We start from the raw sequence: 23,055 nt of genomic DNA on the forward strand, positions 1-23,055 counted from the left end.
CTCTGTGCACTAATTCCCAGGTTTTTTCCCTCTGCAGCACCATGGGAATGTCCTAAAAAGAACACAAGGGCTATAAATCAATTTTGTAAAAGCAAAGTCTAATTCCCTGTGTGTGCGGAGCTGCTTAAAGACAATGGGAGAGGGGCACTAGAAGTGGCTGCCCGGCTGACAGCTACAGTCCAGTTCACCAGAGGGAATGGATTTAATTTTGTATCATTGGGCTGGTGTGTGTGTAGCATCCTAAGATGTATACTTATATTGGGGGTGGGGAACCTGTTTTGGGTCGGAGGCCTCTGATCCACAGAAAAATCAGTCAGGGGCACACAAAAGTGAGAAGCAACCCTCCCCCCCCAAAAAAACCCGCCTCAATTATGTGGCCCCTGACTGAGAAACAAAAAGACACTTCCCACATTCTCCTCACACACCAGAGCCTCCAGGGGCCCAGGCTAGTAGATTTTATGTCCCACCCCAAGGCTCTGGGGTAGGGCCAAAAATGAGGGGTTCAGTGTGGGGGAGGGAGCTACCAGTAAACAGGCTTGGGGTCTGGGTGGGAGGTAGGGTACTGGCACTCCAGTCGCATAGGGGAAGCTGCAGGGCTGGAGTGCCAGCGCCAGCTCCCTGATGCTGGGTGGGGGATCCCTGCGCCTCAGGGACCAGATCCAGGTAAGCCAGGGGCCAGATCCAGGCAGGTTTTCCACCCCTGCATTATGTAATGTACAATGTTTATGATGTTCGTCTACTGTTTTGGACACTGGCTTAGCATACCCAGAAATGTCTCCCAAACGTCTCCCTTGCCTATCATGACTAACTGTATTATCAGGAAACTTGCAGGAGGGTCACTAGCTCTGCAGTTTCATACGTTGGCTGAAACACAGATTCTCCACACTAGAAATGGGCTCTTTATAAACACTCAGCTGCCATGAAGGAGCTGATACCTAAATAGATATATCTACAGCTGTCAGGTCACTGAGGGCAACGTGAAGTCTCTGCCACTGTGGAATCAATTTTCCAGGCCTGCTTTGGGCGACTCATTCATCCAGTGTTGTTTGTGTGGGGTTGAGGGGAGGTTGAATTGTTATTTTAACCCCCAGTGATCTCTAGCCCTTTACACACTATTTTTCTAACCCTGAGTGTGTCTAATTTCTGCAGGCTGCAAGAGATGTGGAATCTAGCAATGCGCCAGCTTTCTGGGCTCTGTATGATGAACAGTTATGTTTTGTTGTGAATCAAGAGAGGGGAATTCTCCGAACACTCTTTTTGTTCTTGCTGTTGTTGTCTCAAATTGAAAACCAAAAGCTGCCTGATTGTTGCGTAGGATTCACCTCAGCACCAGACTTTATGCTGGCTGTGGTTTGGCTTGATTTTCTTTTCCTAAATAAACCACTCTCCAGGTGATTCTGAATTGCCTTCATGGTGAGCAGGTTCATGCACAAACCAAATGTGACTCGAGTATTTATCCTGTGCTTGCTAAACAGCCAGGAGAAAAAAAAATTGCCATTCGGATGTTCTCCAATTCTGTCTGCATAACAAAGGTCTGGAGATTAGTCATTAGGGAGGGAGGAATCAGAATTGTGCCAAACCTTTGCCCCAGATTTGATATAAATTGTTTTAAAGCTTAACCACTTTTCCCCTTCTGTTATAAATATTGTGTATTCACTCCTAGGGTGAAAACCTCTCCACATTTGGGTACATCTACACAGTCATGTTATTAATAACTATGTGAGCATCTACACAGCTAGCCTGTTACAGTGAAACCTTTGTTATCCACCAGCACTCTGTTAACCAGAAAACTTTGTTATATGGCATTGTCCCCAGCTGCAATACTGTCACATCTTCAGGCACACAGGCCTGGCTTGGTTTACCGTGATTGGCTTAATAATTTTTTATTTGAGAAGTACTAATCATCTTTAACTCAAAATAAAAATGTGAGACCAACTGCCTCACACTACAAAGCTACCAGTATTAAAAACTTGAGTTTTATTATTATCGTCCATTGTTTTTTCCTAGGTTGATGGGACTCTCAGATAACTGGAATTTTTAGATAACCGGAACGCCCTAACCAGAACGCCCTAATCCCCGAGTGTGCCAGATAACACAGGTTTTACTGTATTTCAAAATAATTGAAATGCAGCTTACTTCAGCATTTATGAACCTCATTCCACGAGGAATGATGCCTCTTCTGAAATAGCTATTTCAGAATAGCAGTAGTGTGGATGCTCCACTGCTGCTATTTTGAAATAGCTCTTCTTCCAGGGCCATTCAAAGTAATTACTTCCCAGTGCTCCCTTGGCTTCTAAATCAAGGGAGAACGTCCACATTAGGGGAACCTGCCTCAGACTAATTTCCAGCCTTCCCTGTAGTGTAGACGTGCTATTTCGAAATAAGTTATTTTGGATTATTTCTTCTGGAATAGATTATTCTGAAATAATCATGCAGTGTAGACGTAGCCTTAAAGTCCAACATAAAAACGTTCACTGACTTCAGTAAAGTCAGAATTTCACTCCTACCATTTGTGGGCTTGGTCAGGCCAGAGACATTATGATTCTTTGGCTTTGCTTTTCAATGGTCTAGTCCTCAGATGATCTAGATGGAAGCATTACCATTCAGCATTGGAGTTAGGCTCATTTTCACCAGCAGAGAATCTGGCCAATATTTCACCATCTCAGCTCCTTGGCCTAAGCCAGGAAGAAAAGTAATTTTTTTTATCTTTCTCTGGCATATGTGGCCCTGGGAAAAGGCTAGACTAGTTTATCCATCACCTTGAACTTCTAGGAGAGCTGCCAACGTTTTCAAACAACAGAAAGAGAATGAGTCCTTCTCAAGCTATTAGAAATGAATATTTCCAGTCTGCTTGAAGAATTTGGGTTTCCCTTTGTCTTCTCTGGACCAGTTTTTCCTTTCCCTTATGAGGGCTTTCACAAAAGGATAGACAGCGTCTGGGGGTGAAATCCTGAGTCCACTCAGTGGCAAATCTCCCATTGAGTTCAGTGAGGCCACGATTTCATCCCGATATTAGAACATAAGAACGGCCATACTGGATCAGACCAAAGGTCCATCTAGCCCGACAGTGGCCACTGCCAGATGCCCCAGAGGGAGTGAACAGAACAGGGAATCATCAAGTGATCCCTCTCCTGCCATCCACTGACAAACAGAGACTAGGGACACCATTGCTACCCATCCTGGCTAATAAGTATTGATGGATCTGTCCTCCATGAATTTATCTAGTTATTTTTTTAACCTTGTGAGGCTACGCCTACACTGCGGAGCAATTTCAGGATACCAAAAGTATCTCAAAATAGCTATTCTGCATCTTTTGAGCAAGCCCGTTATTTCAAAATATAATTTCCGTGATATTCTGACATCCCTGTAAACCTCGTTCCATGAGGAGTAAGGGATTTTTTCAAAATAGTGCTCTATTTCGAAATTAACTTGAAATAAGACACACAATTTGCACAGGTCAAATTGTGTTGCTTATTTTGAGCTCCAGGTACAGTGTGGACGCACCCTGAAAGTCTTGGTCTTCACAACATCCTCTGGCAAGGAGTCCCACAGATTAACTGTGCACTGAGGGAAGAAAAACTTCCTTTTGTTTGTTTTAAACCAGCTACCTATTAATTTTATTTAGTGACTCCTAGTTCTTGTATTATGGAAACAACTTTTCCTTACTCACTCTCTCCACACCTGTCATGATTTTATAGGCCTCTGTCATATCTCCCCCCCATAGTTTCCTCTTTTCTAAGCTGTGAAGTCCCAGTCATTTTAAATTGTGAATTGCTGCTAACTTGCTAGTCTTTGCACAACGGATACAGATCACATCTTTTCCTCCAGTAGTAAATCCCTATGGGTATGTCTACACTACCCCCCTAGTTCGAACTAGGGGGGTAGTGTAGACATACCCTAGGATATTTCTTGGCTTTCTAGAATAACTCATTTATCCTCAGCAGCAAACAGACATGGACCAGTGCTCATACTACAGATGTATTAGGATGAGTTTTCTCAGCCCAGTGAGAGCCTGGGCCTAAGACTGCCCTGCCCTGCTCCTACAAAAAACCAAAAACAAAACTTCAAAACCAGATTAACACAGAGAACCAGCAAAGCAAACCTAACTCAATCAAATGAGGACATCCACCCTGACCGAATTGGCCTCATTAGCGCTGGTCCTACACTTGATAAGTAACTCCCTTCTTTTGTTAAACTAGTACATACATATGTATATAATTTATAATGAAGGTTTTTTTCCCCATGAAATCTTATGTCTGGGGCCACGGGATTCCTCATTGTTTCTGCCCTCCTTTGTAATTCTATGAGGCTATGTCTACACTGGACACTTATTTCAGAATAACCTATTCTGGAAGAAATACTCCAAAATAGCTTATTTCAAAATACAGTAAACTTCCGATAATCCGGCACCTTTAGGACCCAGGGGGTGCCAGGTTATCAGATTTGCTGGACTATCGGAAGGGGAGGCTATGAGGGGTAAGGGTGGGGGGGGATGCCATCCCAGACCCGTCATAGCCCCCCCTTCTGATAGTCCGGCTCTGCCCCAGGCGTCTCTGATTCAGCCACTGCTGGTCAGTTTCAGCAGCAGCAGCAGAGCAGCTGGAGTGCTGCCGGGTTGGTCCGGTAGCGCCGACCCTTGGTGCGGCGAGACCAACCCAGCAGCATCCCAGCTGCTCTTGGGGATGCCTGGGGCAGAGCAGCTGGGGTGTTGCTGGGTTGGTCCAGTAGCGCCGCTCCTCGGCGCTGTGGGACCAACCCAGCAGCACCCCAGCTGCTCTGCCCCCAGATGACCCCAAGTCAGCCGCTGCAGATACTGATCAGCGGCTGACTACAGGAAGCCCGAGGCAGAGCTGCTCTGCCCCGGGCTTCCTGGAGTCAGCCGCTGGTCAGTTTCAGCAGCGTCTGAATGGGGACAGCTGGGGCGCTGCCGGGTTGGTCCCGCAGCCCCGAGGGGTGGCACTATGGGACCAACCCGGCAGCGCCCCAGCTGCTCTGCCCCCGGCTTCCCTGATTCAGCCGCTGGTCAGTTTTAGCAGTGGCTGAATTGGAGAACCTGGGGGCAGAGCAGCTCCAATGGTCCGGCTGGACGGAACACTTCCGGGTTCCTGATGGTGCCGGACCATCAGGAGTACCGGACCATCAGATGCGAGACCATCGGAGTTTTACTGTAGCATGTCTACACCACAGGGAAGCCTCGAAATTAGTCCGAGGCAAGCTCCCCTAATATGAACATGCTACCTCGATTTAGAGCCCCAGGAAGCACTGGGGAGTTATGACTTTGAATGGCCCTGGGAGAGGAGATATTTCAAAATAGCAGCAATGGAGCATCCATACTACTGCAATTCTGAAATAGCTATTTTGGAAGAGGTGTAATTCCTCATGGATTGAGGTTTACAGAATCCAGAAAAAGCCATCCATTATTTCAAGAGTACTTCAAACTAATGGAATTGCTGTGTTGACACTCACAAAGTTATTTCGGAATAACATCCGTTATTCCGAAATAATGTTGCTGTGGAGACGCACCCTAACTGGAACTAAGCTATGGCTGAGCTGTCCTTTGGGATAGCACTGACGTGAATTTACATTGCCCCTGTCGCCTTAAGGGGACAAGTGTTTGAAACCATCACTCTTTCCCACCATGACAGTGTCAATTTGGGAGGGGGCAAGAAGCCAGCGGGCAGAGCCGGAAGGGAAGAGGCAGGGCCAAAGGCTTTGCTCTTCTGGTTCCAGCCATGCTGCCTGGCATTTCAGCTGCTGTGTTGCACTAGGCAGCATCCTACACGGGCAGCAGGGCCAGAGGCTGTCTGAAAAGAGCTTGGGAGAGGACCCTTTCCCGCCACCAGGAAACATGCCAGGGGGAGGGGCCAGGGAGAGCGCGAGGAGGAGTGGGAACAAGTCATGTGAGGGGGATAAGGTGTGTCCAATTCGTTCTCCTTTTGTGTCCCTCCCCCTGCTAGTTGCCCGGTATTAATCTACATCCCTATTTCCATAACGCTTTGTATTCAAATTGTTTGAATTTCACTGTACCAAAGCCATCCGACCAATCCTCCCCTGAAACCCAACACTCATCCGCCGCATCGACCTGACGCTATGCCACACTTAGGGGGAGAGAGGCAGAAAATCCACATCAGTGACTGTGAGGAGGGACAAAAATAGCAGTTGCTTCAGTTACAAAGACGAACAAAATCGCCTGGAGTGACTCAGCAGCCAGTTTTCACTTTCATTATCATGTTTCAGGCGGCTGAAGGCCCCAGTCCCGACAGCTAGAGCCTTTGGCCTGTTCTCTGTGAGTGCCCGCACACACAGCTGCTTCCATTGCCAGTAGGCTGGCTTGCAAACGAAAGGGGCCTGTGGACATTCAGCTTTATTACCAAACTAAATGCTGTTGATTTAAAGTGGCTGTTACAAAACAATGTGCGTTGGAGGCTTGTTTGCTACTCGAGTGGCCTGCGCCCTGCGTGCGCTCTTTCTGCATTGCCATGATTTCTGTGCATCGCGGGTCGGGGCCAATCTGCTCCCCGTGCATAGCAGTGAAGGGCCGTCACTGGCTCCCCTCCTGGCTTAGATAGGAGCAGTCGGTATCATTTACCATCGTGCCTCTTAAGGCAGCGGTCACCAACCACAAGATCGGGATCTATTGGTCAATCTTGGAGCCTCTGACAGGTGAACCCACTGCCTACGTCTAGACTGGCATGATTTTCCGGAAATGCTTTTAACGGAAAAGTTTTCCGTTAAAAGCATTTTCGGAAAAGAGCGTCTAGATTGGCGTGGAGTTCGCGTTATAACGATGCGCTTTTGCGGAAAAGCGTCCGTGCCAATTTAGACGCGCTTTTCCGCAAAAAAAGCCCCGATTGCCATTTTCACGATCGGGGCTTTTTTGCAGAAAACAAATCTCAGCTGTCTACACTGGCCCTTTTGCGCAAAAGGGACTTTTGCCCGAATGGGAGCAGCATAGTATTTCCGCAAAAAGCACTGATTTCTTACAGTAGGAAGTCAGTGCTTTTGCGGAAATTCAAGTGGCCAGTGTAGACAGCTGGCACGTTTTTCTGGAAAAGCGGCTGATTTTCTGGAAAAACTGGCCAGTCTAGACATCCACCAGGTTTGGCCAAGAGCATTTCAAGAGCCAGCACTTCAGCTTCCCCTCCCCACACTACCGTGCCTCTCCTGTCCTCTGCCTTGGAACTGCCCCTTGGGAGCCTCCTGTTTGCTGTGCAGGGTGGGGGAGGTGGAGTGAGCAGAGCAGGGCCTCAGGGCAGGGGTGGGGTCTCAGAGACAGGGCGGGGAAGGAGGCAGGGCAGGGGTGTTTGGGTTTGAGGTAGATCCTGGATTGTACTTCAATTCAGAAAGTGATCTTGTGCTTAGAAAGGTTGGAGCCCACTGGCATAATGTCTTTGGGCTTGTCTGTGCCAATGGCCGTTTGTTGCCTTGGTTTTCCATCATCATGGTGGGCACCCTTCCCTTGCATTTTCCGTTGCTTGCTTCCCTCATCCCTTCACGGGGAATTGCTCTGCTGCAGAGACTAGAGGGGATAATAACAAAGCACTCCTCTTGCAAGGGATCAAGGAGGCAGTGTCCTTCTTTGCAGGCTGATGGAAAGAAACGGAGAGTTGAACTCCATTCCACTGCCTAGCTATTGTGAAAGGTAACGGCTCTCGTTGTGAGGGCACTTTGCGTCCACAACTAAGTGCCACCCACCCCCTTATAGAGGTGAGGAGACAGACACGGAGATGAAAAAGGCTCTCAGTGGCTCTCTGGAAAAGCACTTGAGCACCTGCTTAACTTGGAGCACACAGAGCAGTTTCTTTGAAGGGAAGCTGAGGCAAACCATTGAAGTCAATGGATCTAGTCATGTACTTAAAATTAAGCTTGCGCTGTAAGTGCTTTGCTGGCTAGGGCTGGGCCGCCTTACTGACGTTCAGCGAGTCTCTGGCAGCTGAGAATAAATCCCATATCTTTTAAGACAAGGCCTGCACTTCCCAGGCACAGTGGCTGTTTGGGCCATTGCTGTAGCAACCCTTTCTCCTCAGGACTTGCCCATCCTCCAGCTAGCCTACCTGCTAGTGCTTCACAACAAAAATGGCAAGAAGATTAGCCTCTGTGCTGTCATTCAGACACCCAATCTCCTTTTGAAATGTGCTGGAAAAAATTTAGCCCTGCCAGTACTATCTCTTGATTCCCACATAAACCATTCAAAGCTGGGGGTTTGCTTTCTTTCGTCTTTTTAAATCCCCTTTTGATGTTTTGCAAGCTTTTGTTTTCTTTCTTTCTCTCTCCCCCTCGCTGTCTCTCTCTGAAGTACTTACAGAAGACAGTTAATTTTCTTTAATTGTGGTTTCTACCACCAGCAACAAAATCATTACTCCATAGATCTTTTCACTTTCATTTTCCCGACTGCTGTTTTTCCTCTTGACATTCAGCCTGCCCAGCAAGTCCTAATCTGACACTTGGTAAAATCTTTATTCTGCCTCAGAGCCCTGCTGTGAATTTTCTCCAGTGCTTCCAGCATTTGCATTTACCATCCATTCACATGTGGAAATCGATGGGAGTTTTTTATCAAACAGCCCGCCAGCTTTACAAAATGGACACATAGTTAATGAAATCAGCATTAGAACTGTATCAGCATTTAGTGAGCTCCACTTGTCGTAGGTTTGGTAGGAGGTCCCAACAGTTTCTTTTAACTTCCTGTACTCAGACTGCTAGAAGAAATGATAGTGAAGGTAAGTCCGTTTTTCAGTTTTCGAGGGTAAAAGCATTTGCGAAGGGAGATATAGAGCATTTTCATTCCAAAGGAAAAGACACCCGTTGGCTTTATTCTGTTTATCTTCCCCTTTCTGTCTCCAGTTTTAATTCCTGAAGGATTCTACCCCAAAGGGAGAAATACTTCCTTAGAGAAAAAGCCTTTATTAGTGCTGCCATGCAGTCAGAACCTCTAATGATTCTGATTCTATGGACTCTGGCCTAGGTCTTTAAAGACATTTAGGTATCAAATGCCTATGTGAGTTAGGCATCTTCATCTAGTGAGAACCTGCTAAGTCAAAAGCTGAGGATGCCCCCTGTTGACTCCAAAACTCCTCACAATCACGAAGAGTAAGGGAAGTCGATGGGAAAGTTTCTCCCGTTGGCCTCCTGCTGTGGGGATGCTGGAGAAATTTGGCTCAAGGAAAGTCCGCTCTAGCTACGTTATTTATTCCAGTTTAGAACAGACCTGCCCTTAGTGTGAGTGACAGGCACCACAAGAATAGCAGAAAGGATGCCTCAGAAAAAGGGGAAAGCACCCCGATAAGAGAAGGGAATCTACCAATCCTCCCTTCTCTCAAAGAGCATGGCCCATGCATGCTGCAACCAGAGTTCCCTTCCACCGAGCCCATGTACTCTGGCATTGCATGCGGGACAGAAAGGATCGGTTGGTGGGTGGTTTAGATACTGATCAGAGATACAAATATGTGGATTCAGTTCTTGGCGCTACCATAAACTTCCTTTGTGACTTGGGGCAAATCTCTTACAGTATTCTGCGACACAATCCCTCATATGTACATTAGGGTCATAACATTCCCTCACTTTGTTTTGTCTGTTTATTCTGTGAGGTCTATGGGGCACCTCCCCATCTGGAAGGCAATGCTTCCCTACCTCACTGGGGTTTTTGGAGGATAAATTAACGGAGGTATGTTAGTTTTTCAGGTACTACGGCAATGAGGGGCTAGAAAAGTACCTGGATAGCTAACAACTGTGCACACAATCGATTGTCATGCATTTATGAAGTTCATAAAAATGTAGCTACAGAAAACACGAGTGTTAAGGTCTCAGAAAAGTTTTAGACAAAGGAAAATAATTGAAATTATTACGGGCATGAAGGGAAGTACACCGTCTGGCTTTATAAAAGTTTATTTCAGGGACTTTCTTCACTTGCTGTAGACTGTCGTGCTGCATGTAGCCAGTTGTAAAATCCATTAGAAATGGATTTACAGATGGATATTGCGGAGGCGGGAAGTATGAAGGGAACACAGCTTTATCCATTCTAGAGCTCAGCCTGAACATTGTTACTGGCTTCTCGTGGGAATAAAAAGAGATTGCTGTCTTCACTGCTAAGCACAGGTACATGCCTCACCCTCCTTTCATGAAGGACGGTAAAACAGTGCTGCTCAGTGGAATGCATTTTAAGGCAGAGATGACTAATACCACTGCACTTTTCATCTGCCAAGCCTTTTGAAAACATTAACTCTCAGAGCAGCCCTAGGAAGTGCATAGCTATTAGTATTCTTGTGTTACAGGTGGGGAAACTAAGTGTAGAGAGGTTAAGTGGCTTGCCAAAAGGCCATACTAGAGAGCTGGGAGTAGAATTCAGAAGCAAAAGGCAATCAGCCCTGTGTTTCAATCCTTCTTTCAGGCTGAGAAATACAACATACCAGCTCACATCATTTTGGGATGTGTTGGCAGGAATACTGTAAGCAAGACACAAGAAGTAATTCTTCCACTCTGCACTGATAAGGCCTCAGCTGCAGTATTGCGTCTAGTTCTCAGTGCTACGTTTCAGGACAGATGTGGACAAATTGAAGAAAGTCCAGAGAAGAGCAACAAAAAGTGATGAAAGAGCTAAAAAACATGACTTGTGAGGAAAAACTGAAAAAAATGGGGTTATTTAGTTTAGAAAAGAGAAGACTGAGAGAGGACATGATAACAGTTTTCAAGTACCTAAAAGGTTGTTTTGAAGAGGTGCATAAGAACATAAGAACGGCCGTACTGGGTCAGACCAAAGGTCCATCTAGCCCAGTATCCTGTCTACCGACAGTGGCCAGCACCAGGTGCCCCAGAGAGGGTGGACCGAAGACAACGATCAAATGATTTGTCTCCTGCCATCCCTCTCCAGCCTCTGACAGACTGATCCCCTCCAAGAACTCTTTCCTGATTTGTCATAGCCAAATTAGCCCCCATCATACTGTACGTATAGTTGGGATTATTTTTCCCGATGTGCATTACTTTACACTTATCCACATTAAATTTCATTTGCCATTTTGTTGCCCAATCACTCAGTTTGGTGAGATATTTTTGGAGTCCCTCACAGTCTGCTTCTGTCTTGACTATCCTAAACAGTTTGGTATCATCCGCAAACTTTACTACCTCACTGCTTACCCCTTTCTCCAGATCATTTATGAATAAGTTGAAAAGGATCGGTCCCAGGACTGACCCTTGCGGTACAACACTAGTTACCCTTCTCCAATCTGAAAATTTACCATTTATTCCTACCCTTTGTTTCCTGTCTTTTAACCAGTTCTCAGTCCAAGAAAGGACCTTCCCTCTTATCCCATGGCCCTTTCTTGGATTGAGAACTGGTTAAAAGACAGGATACAAAGGGTAGGAAAGGAGGAAGAAAAATAGTTCTTAATCTCCAGTGATGGGGCAAGAAGCAATGGGCTCAAATCACAGCAAGGAAAGTATAAGTTGAATATTTAGACAGGACTATGTAGCACTTTAAAGACTAACAAGATGGTTTATTAGGTGATGAGTTTTCGTGGGCCAGACCCACTTCCTCATATCAAATTGTGGAAGAAAATTGGCATGTGGAAATTTTCTTCCACTATTTAATCTGAGGAAGTGGGTCTGGCCCAGGAAAGCTCATCACCTAATAAACCATCTTGTTAGTCTTTAAAGTGCTACATAGTCCTGTCTTTTGTTTCAGCAAGACCAGACTAACACGGCTACATTTCTATTACTATTGAATATTTAGGAAAAACTTCCTAATATTCAGGGTGGTTAAGCACTGGCACAAATTACCCCGGGAAATTATGGAATCTCTATCATTAGAGATTTTTAAGAGCAGGTTAGACAGCTGTCCTTGTTACATAGTCCTGCTTTGAGTGCAAGAAACTGGACTAGATCCCCTATTGAGATCTCTTCCAGTCCCACATTTCTATCATTCCTGTAAGAAGCGTTTCGATAAAATGGACCCAGTGCTTCCCTGTTATAAATCGATTGAAGGCACTGGAATTGTCCCAGTGATTAATTTACCTTATTAATTTCATGGCAGAGCCAATTAAGATTGCAGGGTCTGTTTTCTGCCCACATCTATTGGATGTCTCTGTGTCACTAACAAACTGCACCAGGTTGTGGCAAGTCAATTTCCTTCATGCCGAAAATGTCTTTTGTTTTTATAACATGGCATCATTTTCCACTCTGTTGGGTGTGTCATCATCGCAGCCACTCAAGATGGAAATGTAATAGAGGTTTTCCTTATTAATAGTCTGCTCCATGATGTGTGTGTCAAGGGGGAGCAAATATTGGTCACGCTTCACCTCTGTGTTTGGAACACAGCTCAAAAGATGTGAAAATCGTGTGAAAATCTTCTGGATTCAGCGCTGAGGATTTCACCTAGTGGCAGATGGCAGTGCTGGCTAGTCCAACCAAAGGTGGGGCGATGTTCAGAATTTGGCAGTGATTTGGGCTCATCTCAGCTGATTGTCCTGCACTGGGACGTGGAAAGGCCTGTGTTGTAATCCAGCTCTGCTAATGGGTGCCATGTGCAAACAATGTCTACCTCTGTAAAGAAGGGATAATGATATTGGCTTCCTCTGAAAAATGCCTTGAGATCACTGGATGAAAAGTGTTATATAAAGGCAGGGCCACCCTTGCCCTGTACAGAATATCATAGAATCATAGAGCTGGAAGAGATCTCAGGAGAGACCTTAGGAGAGCCATTCAAGTGGTAATGGCACCATTTGAACAGGCATTTGCCATCCCCAGATACATACTGTCAGTTTCTGAATTTATTGTGTTAGTCGACAGGACCTTAGTTTAAAATTTGCTTTAAAACGATTTCATTAGTGTGTTCTTGAAGGTTATAAAATCACATCTCTAAAAATTCATCATTCCCCCTACGCTGTCGTTGGGGGTATGGGCACCAGTTTAATAGTACTTCATATAGCCCCATAAATACTAAGGACCTTGCTATAAAAAGACTCTGTATTATTATTTATTAAAGGTATTGCACAAGTACCTTTCACCTGGAGTTATTAAGTCCAGAATTGTGTCATATTACATATGAATTACTTCAGTGAATATATCATCTTCACATCTTTATCCCCTTTGGCCACAATTTCGCAAAGCACTTAAATATGTGTCCCATTGATTTCACTGGAACTTAAGTCCCTCTTTAAGTACTTTTGTGAATCAAGGCCAGTAAGCATGGGTTTTGTATGTCGGGTTGAATCCTTCTTCCCTTTCACTGTAATATGAGTCACTGGAGGGGGGTTACACATTTATTTCCAGCAGTTGAAGTGTGCAGCTCAGTGAGCCAGAGTCTGTCCTGATGAGAACTGAATTGTGCTTGTTTTGAGACTAGCGGAATAAAAAGATGATGATGATTGGAATGAGGTTCCTGAAAGGACGGTTATATTTGTATCTAGTGTTTTTCTTTAACTTTTTCCTGGAGATATATTTGTCAAAGCAACTCAAATTACATCCGATGAGAGCCATTTGCTGCTAATGGAAGCTGGGTACTCTATGTTTTGACATTTTTTTAATCATCTAAATTTTACCAATTTTTGTGTCACTATTTGTGTGAGATTCTAGTAAGTGACATTTTCCTCCAATTAGACTGGCAATTCTCTTTGTCTTTCAGAGACTCTGGACGTTCCTTTTAATTTCCATTGAAGAATAATAATAATGAACCTACAAAGCACAATAGAGACATGCTCCCCCCCCCACATAAACTTAACAAGACTGACCCTTTGCATTTACATAATCCAGGGCATCATCCAGAGATCCCAAAGCACTTTATAAAGTTTGTCTCATCTTCTTTTTTAGAGATAGAGGATGCTAAAGCCACAATTCCAGTGATTTCCTGAAGGTCACACAATAAGTCATCAATAGCAGAGCCAACTATAGAATTCAAGTTCACTGGTCCAAGCTATGTCTTGTGTAGCTTATTGCCCATTTCCAGCCTGTGCTCGCTGGATTTCCTGTGTCCAATTAGACGTGGCTAGATAAGATTTAGTTATGAGTAGACCTTTGACCTCAGTTTTTGGTGATGGGTGATGGACTGTGAATTTGATAGGTCCTACCTATGTTTTTTAAAGTACCAACAATAATGGGGCATGCTCGTTCCTGCAAACTCAGAAACTCATCCCTCCAATCTTCCTCCTCCTTCAAAGTATTGTGGTTTCCAAAGAGCGAGGGGTCTTTTTCTGAGATGCAAAGGTCCCAGCATGTTCGTAGTTGTAATGATGACATGCTGCAAATATGTGAAAATGCATCATCTAGTCGTATAGCCCAATGGGCAGACCATTGAAGAGTACAATGCAAAGCCAAAAAAGCCTCTGAGGTTTGCAGAAATGCTCTCCTGGAGATGCAGCCATCTTATCCTACCACTTCCAAATGTCACAGGATCCCCAAAGAGCAGGCTATATTCTGGGCTACACTGTTCCCGGAAAGCTCTGCTGTTGAAAACATGTATCCATCCTGGTCTTTTGTTTGCCTAGTGGATCTGGGGATGGTAATACAGATTGGACCTCCCAAACCAGGACTCTGTGGTGTGGCAACATCGGCGGTCCAGGATGACAGCCTGGCAAGAGAGATGAGTCATGGCAGCTTGGCAGGGGGGCCAGCTGGGGCCAGCACTGGTGGGGACGGTGGGCAGGGGGGGAGCTGTATAGCGAGGGACCTCCCCTGATCTAGCAAATTCCCTTATTCAGTACCAGTCAGGTCCAGAGGGTGCTGGACCAGAGAGTTCCAACCTGCATTGTGTTAATATCACTGGGAAATGGCACTGAAGAGTTAATCATGTCACCTCTGTCAGATTATTATTCGTGGTGGCCAGCCTGTGAAATCCTCTCTTTCATTTATGGAAGTGACATATTTAAAATGCAGATTCCTCCCTATTCTCCTCCTCCATCTCCTTTTTCCTTTGAAGTATCCCTTGAGCACTTGAGGTACCATGAGCTTCCAATCCACGCTAATCAGCAGACTTGAAAGTGATCACAATACACCTGCTCAGGTGAGTTGAGCTCTGCCTCTCTGGGGAGTCCCAGCTTGTAGGAGCAGCTGCTTTAGTGGTTTCCTGTGCTCCAGGCATTCATGAATGTGACTGTCTTGCCTCTTGCTACCAGCTGGGATGTAGCAAAGGACGGCAGTTATATCATGGTGAAAACACCTACTGGAACTTATCTGTCACCCGGCACTGACGCTCTGAAATGTTGCTGTGTCTGTGGTCAGCAGACGATTTTGAGTGGAGGAAACAGAGGAACTCACAGTGTCAAAGTGGTGGCGGTTGTGTATACTTGCAGATGGCCTAACATAAGTGTTTGATCGGTTACCTGAGGCCATTACCCAGCAACTGGACTAGCTGTTTTCTGTCAATTACTGCAGCTAGTACTTGAATTCGGGAATCTTGTGGTTTCTAGGCAGTGGATCTACCAAGTGAAACAAAAAGTGAGCTTTTTCCAGTTTAAATGGACAAAGAAAAAGTAACATATAATGTAATTAACCTGTGGAATTCACTGCCACAGGATAGCATGGTGTGACGTAGTCGGGGTACCTGGCTGGTTTCTATGCTGCTGGCTCTGGGGTAACCCCCACTGGCTGCCATGGGTACCACGACCCAGCAAAACAGGATGAGTCACTCACTATGCAAAGGGACCTCTCAACCAGTATGGCCAGACACCCCCCATGGAGAGGAACAAAGGAAGGTGGAATGCTGCCCTGGCTGGGGGGCAGGGCTGGAAGAGTGTTAGTTAGTGGCTGTCTGGGAGCATGGAAGAGACAGCCTAGGGAAAGGGGCTGGAGTTTAGGGGCCCAGTCTCCCCCCATCTCAAGGGGGCCTGAGGCATCCTCGCCCAGCTCTGTGACCAGATTCCATCTGTGCTGTGCTGTATCCTGGAGAGGCAATAAACTTCCTCTATTCCACCGCCTGGTGCAGTCTGGTTGTGCCATTTCGGGGTGCAGGAGATGGGGGAACCCCAACGCGCCGTCACACATGGTAAAGCAAATAGCTGGTCAAGATCTGTATATAAATAATTGAACACCTGTGTGAATAAGAATATCATCATGCAGCTAGACGAGCTAAGATAAAGTGTCATTTCACCCACTGCGCACATGAGGGAATCTCACAGTTAGTCAAGTGGAGGGGTTTGCTTTTCTCTAGATCCTCCCATTCTACCTATTATCAGACACCTGCTGGCTCAATTTGGCATCTCATTTACTACGTGGCATCTCATGGACACATACACGGTGACTGAGCTAACGGTAGCTGTGGTCACACCACCCCAGCCAAAACGTACTCTGTGCCTCACTCGCAAACTTTGACCAGCCTTCAGAAGCCGCACAGCTGTGCCAGTTCAAATGAAAACGATGTCCCAGGGCACAATAAGCAGAGAGAGAGAGAGAGAGACATGGATGTGTAGAGGTCCTGCAGTGTCTTTCCATTCCCAAATGCTGCTGTGGTCCCGACCTGGCCACTTATCACAAACATCACGAGTTGGAAGGTTAAGAGTGGCTTGAACGTTCTCTGCCAAGTTCCCTAAGCAGTGCTGGGCTTTGTACGCTTGGCTGGTATCTGGGAGTCCTGCTGGTGCTTTTGAGTGTGATTTGTGGTTTTATTAAATGGATGTTGTTTTTAATTGCATTGGGATTGTGCCTTCTGCCAGCAGGAAAAGCAAAAGCCAGTATAATCTAAATAAATTCATGAATGCACAAAAACATCTCTGCATCTTTTTTCTTTCCCAGCAGCTTGTGTTGGCTCAAATACCTCAGATTTTCTGTAATCCCCATTTCTCCTCTGGTAACCATTTGAGAAGTCACCCTCTTCCATCTTCCACTGGCTTCTAATTACATTAGTTGTTCCTTTCTACAGTGCTGTTTTATGAATTTTGGAATCGGCAGGCCTGGAGTAGTTTAAAGAAAAGGGAATTCCCACAACACTTTGGGAACAAGGTAATCACACCAGCACAAACACAGCACACTGCAGTTATCCATCTGAGAGAGCTGGGACTGCTCTGGAATAGCATCATTAATGGTTAGCACCCTAAGGAATGAATCACTAAATCAGGGTTATCAAACAAACAGGACATTTTACAGTAGGACATAAAGCTCTCCAAGGATTAAATCTTGAGCTGACCAGAGAAGGGAAAAGGCTCTTTTGTGTGTTTCCAAACTGCCTGTATTTAAGTATCTCAAAACACAATTGGGACTATGCAGGGTATGTCTACACAGCAGCATTATTTCGGAATAACTGGCATTATTCCGAAATAACGGAGGGTATGTCTACACTACCCCGCTAGTTCGAACTAGCGGGGTAATGTATGCATACCGAACTTGCTAATGAAGCCCGGGATTTGAATTTCCTGGGCTTCATTAGCATAAAGCCGGCTCCACCATTTTTAAAAGCCGGCTAGTGCGAACCCCGTGCCGCGCGGCTACACGCGGCACGGGCTAGATAGTTCGAACTACGTAGTTATTCCGAACTATCTGTACGCCTCGTGGAACGAGGTGTACAGATAGATCGGAATGGCTACGTAGTTCGAACTATCTAGCCCGTGCCGTGTGTAACCGCGCGGCACGGGGTTCGCACTAGCCGGGATTTAAAAATGGCGGAGCCGGCTTTATGCTAATGAAGCCCGGGAAATTCAAATCCCGGGCTTCATTAGCAAGTTCGGTATGCATACATTACCCCGCTAGTTCAAACTAGCGGGGTAGTGTAGACATACCCATAGTGTGTATCTGTAACCACCACCAGGCGGATTTGAACCTGGGACTTCTGAAGCGGAGTATAGGAGCCTCTACCTGGTGAGCTAAAAGCCAGCTGGCTCCCAGCCTGTCCTGTAAAGGTCTCTTGATCATAACTGTTGCTGTGGTCTAGGTACCACTTGCATTGCTCAGTAACCACACGAGGGCTATGTCTACACTCGCGGTTTCTTGCGCAAGAACATCTTGCACAAGTGTTCTTGTGCAAGAACTCTTGCTCGGGAAAACGTTCACACTGTCATGTGCGAGCTGTGCTTTTGCACAAGAGCGCCCATGGCAGTGTGGACACTTTCTTGCACAAGAAAGCTCAGATGGCCATTTTAGCCATAGGGCTTTCTTGTGCAAGAAATCCCTGCTGAGCGTCCACACTGCCCTCTTGCGCAAGAGCTCCTGCTCAAACCTGTCAAAAAAGAGCGTAGCTCTTGCGCAAGGAGCCCCCTCTTACCACGCCATACTGTAAATTTACTTGCGCAAGAGCAGGCGGGTAGTGTGGACGCTCTGCGGATTCTTGTGCAAGAACGGCCGTAGACATAGCCTAGGTGTGTGGGTTACACATCTACATAACAAGCCATTATTTCAAAATAATGTTGACATGGGGGGCTTCTTACTCCAACTCCTGGTAACCCTCATTTTACGAGGAGGAAAGGAAGTCAAAGGGAGAGTGTTCTTCCTTCGGCTTCGTGCTGTGTAGACAGCGCCGAAAGTCAAATTAAGCTATTTTGACTTCAGCTATGCAATTGACGTAGCCGAAGTTGCATTACTTATTTTGACTTTAGCCCTGCTGTGTAAATGTGCCTTTATTTACTAAGTCACCTAATTCTAGGATCTTATCTATTCCTGCTGAAACATGCATTCCCTCAATAGACAGTCTTAACACATTAAAAAAACCAACTAATAGTCTAGTAGCACTTTAAAGACTAACAACACATGTAGAACTCATTCATCAGAAAAAGTGGGTTTTGCCCACGAAAGCGCATGATACCATCTACATGTGTTGTAGATGTGTTGTTAAAGTGCTACTAGACTATTTGTTGGGTTTTAAGTGTTTCCTGTTACAGACTAACTTGGCTACTCTCCTGAAGCTTTTTAACACATACAGTCTTCTATGTTTCCCTTGCAGAACATAATCATATCCCCTTGCTTTTAAAAAATATTCAGCAGTGATAAATTATTATCTGATCTATCACCTTCTGCAATGAAGGGTTACTCTTAGAAGGACATATGCTTTGTCCAGTCCAGTTATACTGGTGCCAAACAAAATAGTTTTCAGGAAAAACTGACTATTCTACAATGCAATAGATCTCACAGTTTGGATTTCTCCTTCTTCCCCCTTAAATGAGTCTGTGTTTTCCTTTTCTTCATTTCATCCTATGAACCTTCAGCAGTTCCCCTTCCTCTTGGGGATGAAATCCTGGTCCCACTGAATACGATAGGAATTATGTTATTGAGTACATCCGCACTAGAATCATAGAATCATAGAATAATAGGACTGGAAGGGACCTCGAGAGGTCATTGAGTCCAGCCCCCCGCCCTCAAGGCAGGACCAAGCTCCGTCTCCACCATCCCTGACAGATGTCTATCTAACCTGTTCTTAAATATCTCCAGAGAGGGAGATTCCACCACCTCCCTTGGCAATTTATTCCAATATTTGACCACCCTGACAGTTAGGAATTTTTTCCTAATGTCCAATCTAAACCTCCCCTGCTGCACTTTAAGCCCATTACTCCTTGTCCTGTCCTCAGAAACCAAGAGGAACAAATTTTCTCCTTCCTCCTTGTGACACCCTTTTAGATATTTGAAAACCGCTATCATGTTCCCCCTTAATCTTCTTTTTTCCAAACTAAACAAGCCCAGTTCATGAAGCCTGGCTTCATAGGTCATGTTCTCTAAACCTTTAATCATTCTTGCCTGGCATGCTCATACTCTATATAGGCACATTCGGTTATCACGTTTCCTTCTACATCTGGCCAAGCAATACAGAGTAGCTTTTCTGGGCTGTTTTCTGAATCACTCCAGTGTTTTTCTCAAGCACAATGCTGTTTTCGGATTCCTTTCCGATTTGGTGAGAAGTTATTGACATTCTTTACACTGTGAGCTCTGCAGGACAGGGATAGTGTTTGTACAGCACCGTAACAGGGTGTTAAGCAGGACCTGCCAGCTTGATCCCTGTCGCTCCCGTTCCAAGTAGGGGAAGTGAATTGGAGCTGGTGAGACTGCCTGGCCATAACTGGGGAAGCTGGAATAGCTGCTGCCTCATTAGGCTGGAGCTGGATAAAAGCCTCAAGGAAAGGAAGGTGAGGGAGAGGAGGAAGGGCTGGAAAGAAGAGAGCTGAAGGATGGAAATGGCAGGAGTGGAAGGAGAGAGAGACAGAGAAAGAGACACAGACAGCCAGATAGGCAGGCAGAGACTGGCAGGCCTGCTCTCCCCTTCCTGTGGACTGTCAAAGAGACTACTTACAGGACTATGTAGCACTTTAAAGACTAACAAGATGGTTTATTAGATGATGAGCTTTTGTGGGCCAGACCCACTTCCTCAGATCAAATAGTGGAAGAAAATAGTCACAACCATATATACTTGTATGATGAATACAAGAGACTGTTTGTATGGTGAAAAGGTGGTGGGAGCACAACCTGTCAATAAAAGCACCAGGGAAGTCCCACCCTTAAAGGTCTCTGAGTGACTTTAGCTTCAGAGGGGTAGCTGAGTTAGTCTGTAACTGGAAAAACTTAAAAAACAACAAATAGTCTTGCAGCACCTTAGAGACTGACAAACCATGTAGATGGTATCATGAACTTTCATGGGCAAAACCCACTTTTTCTGATGAATGGAGTTCTACATGTTTTGTTAGTCTTTAAAGGTCCAGTTTCTAAATAAATAGGAGAGGGGGGAGAAAGAAAAAGAAGGCAAGGGGGACAAAAAAAGGTGGAAGAAATATTCAATTAGTGTGTCCATGCTACATGAAGCTGTTACAGAAGGTGCTAATTGTTCTTAAGTACCCATTGTTTGGTTTTTTTATGTCATTAGGAGGTGGAATGTAGCGGGCCATCCAGCCAATGTCTTTATTAATACCTCTGTGATAGGAATCAAACTTGTAAATGAAGTTAAGTTCTAAGGTTTCCTTGTGGAGTTGGCTTGTGGAATTGGCCTGAAACAATACAGTGACTTTGAGATCCATTAATGAGTGCCTAGGCGAGTTAAAAGGTTTCTGTGTGTTGCCTCTTTGGTAACATTAAACAGATTTGTGTCCATTAAACCTTGTAGAGACTGTCCAGTTTGGCCAATATACATGGCAGAGGGCCATTGCTGGCACTTAATGGAATACATCATATTAGTGGATGTGACTTTGTCTGCCCCAATAGGGGCAGGAACCAGGAGAGCTCCGCAGCAGATCCTGGTACACATGGGGCTTGTCCGGGATATTGTGCCAGAGCAGCAAGAGTTTGGCAGCCTAGAGCTGGAGGAGACCCTGCAGTGGCTGATAAAGCAGCTAGAAGAGCTGCAAAAGGCCCGCAGACCTTTCAGCAGGCCCAGCAGCAGGAGCTGGCAAGCTGAGCAGCAGCAGAGCCTGCAAGACGTTATTTGGGTGTAGACTACCCTCCAGCAGCAGCTCCTCCAGCAACTGGTGAGTCTGCCAGGGGCGGACAGCCTGGGGGTGCCAGGCTTGGGACCTTGTAAAATAGTCCCTGCAGATGACCCTGTTGCTTTCCTAGACACTTTTGAGTGGGTAGCCAGGCGAGCAGTCTGGGCCCTGCAGCTGGCTCCCTTCTTCACTGGCTCCCTACTTCGCTGGCATCGCCAGAGCAGCCCTGAATGAGGAAAAGGTGTATTCAGAGGCAGACTTTCCCAGAATTGAGGGATGCCCATAAAAGGAAGAAGAAACCAGGAGAAAACCCAGGGAACCCCTGACCGGGAAGGGTCTAGAGAAAAATGGGAGACCAACTGGGGAGCTCCCACTAAAACCCTACAACTCATCTGTTGGCAGTGTGAGCGACCAGGACACACGAAGGGGGCTGCCCGGATGTAGACTTTGACTTTGCAGAGTTTTTCATTCGAGTCCCTGTGGCTATAAACATTCTCCTTTCTATCAGTTCCATGCTTTAAAACAACGTCTTTCATCTCAAAAGAGCATGACCAACTTCAGCTGTGATTGAATTGCTTCGCCCACCAATTAAGAGCCTCCTACTAAGGGATAGCATCTTCCAGCAAGAACACACGATTGAAACCATACAGGGGATTAGAAGTAGAAAAAAACAGAATTTGGCGAGGGTGTCAAAGGTAAACAGCATTGGAGAGTCTTTAATGATCACTGCTGATGACAAGTACCAATGCCATGACCAAGAGACAATCCCTTGAGTTAAACAGCACTCCCCCCCTATCATCCTGGGGTAGTCGCTTATAGGAAATTAGACAGAGGAGGGGAAGGAATGTGCTAGCCATTGAATTACCCAATGTTTCCTCTGGACCAGGTTGTATTTGGAGGTATCCCTTTCAACACTGGCCTCTAAACATCCAGGCATTCTGTCTGACTCTTGCATCACTACCAATAGTACAGATTCTGCAAGTGGTACTTGCTTATGCCTGGTAATTGTGCTGAGGAGAGTAGCTATTCTGTCTCCCCCCTCACAGAGCCGTGTTGACTCCTCAGTGCTCACAGATGTGAACTCATTTTTTGTCAGTAAAATAATCCTAAATTCAAAAGGTGTGGTCAGATGCCTTCTTTTGGTTGTGCCTCCATTTCCTTCGGAGCCACTTTTTTACTGGAACCAGTTTCTCTGATATTCAGGTACTTTCAGGGCCAGATTTACACCTTTGCGCGTCCTTAAGCACTTCATCTTCATCACCTCCCTAGCCTACAACTGATCTTTGTATTTTCCTTAAAAAATGAGATGGAAAGAAATATAAACACAGACTCCCCCTGGAAGGCATGAGACCCTGGGCCACACTCGGCGCTCCCTGCGTAAGCTGGGGTGTTATACACTTTCCTCACGTGAGGCACAAGGGGGGGACTGTACTGCTCCCCGTGGTGAGTGGCCTCCATGGATGTCTACCGTCCCTCCCACAACCTGGCATGTGAGTGAACGGAAGAGCACTGTGATCGTGTGCATTCATCTGCTCATGTGTATTATCACTGTTTTCACCAACTTATACACGCGCGAAGTAGTCCGCCATGCGATTATTTTCGTGTTATTTCGGGGATGGTCATATTACTCAAAAAACGTTCCCTAAAAAAAATCATGCTATTGCGAAAACGTGTTAAGTGGGCACGTTTTAAAGGAGTAATTACATTAGTTACTTTTTAACTTCAAACCAATGTTTAACTTTTA

General features: G+C 45.6%; 1 protein-coding gene across 12 annotated transcripts in view; it reads left to right on the plus strand.

The window, feature by feature from the left end:
• Window positions 1-23,055, plus strand: part of TSNARE1 (t-SNARE domain containing 1) — a 731,183-nt gene that overhangs the window by 662,323 nt on the left and 45,805 nt on the right. Inside the window, exon 13 of one of the 12 annotated variants that reach the window (XM_075920034.1) lies at window positions 1,664-3,810. The exons of 10 other annotated variants lie outside the window; for them this stretch is intronic. In XM_075920034.1, the coding sequence (XP_075776149.1) occupies window positions 1,664-1,723 (60 nt within the window). In that variant the 3' untranslated portion in view covers window positions 1,724-3,810. Of the gene's footprint in view, window positions 1-1,663; window positions 3,811-23,055 lie in introns of those variants that run through there. One more of the 12 variants, XM_075920032.1, reaches the window with a different exon arrangement.

The sequence above is a fragment of the Pelodiscus sinensis genome, chromosome 2 (genome assembly GCF_049634645.1).
Source record: "Pelodiscus sinensis isolate JC-2024 chromosome 2, ASM4963464v1, whole genome shotgun sequence".
Taxonomy (NCBI): Eukaryota; Metazoa; Chordata; order Testudines; family Trionychidae; genus Pelodiscus; species Pelodiscus sinensis.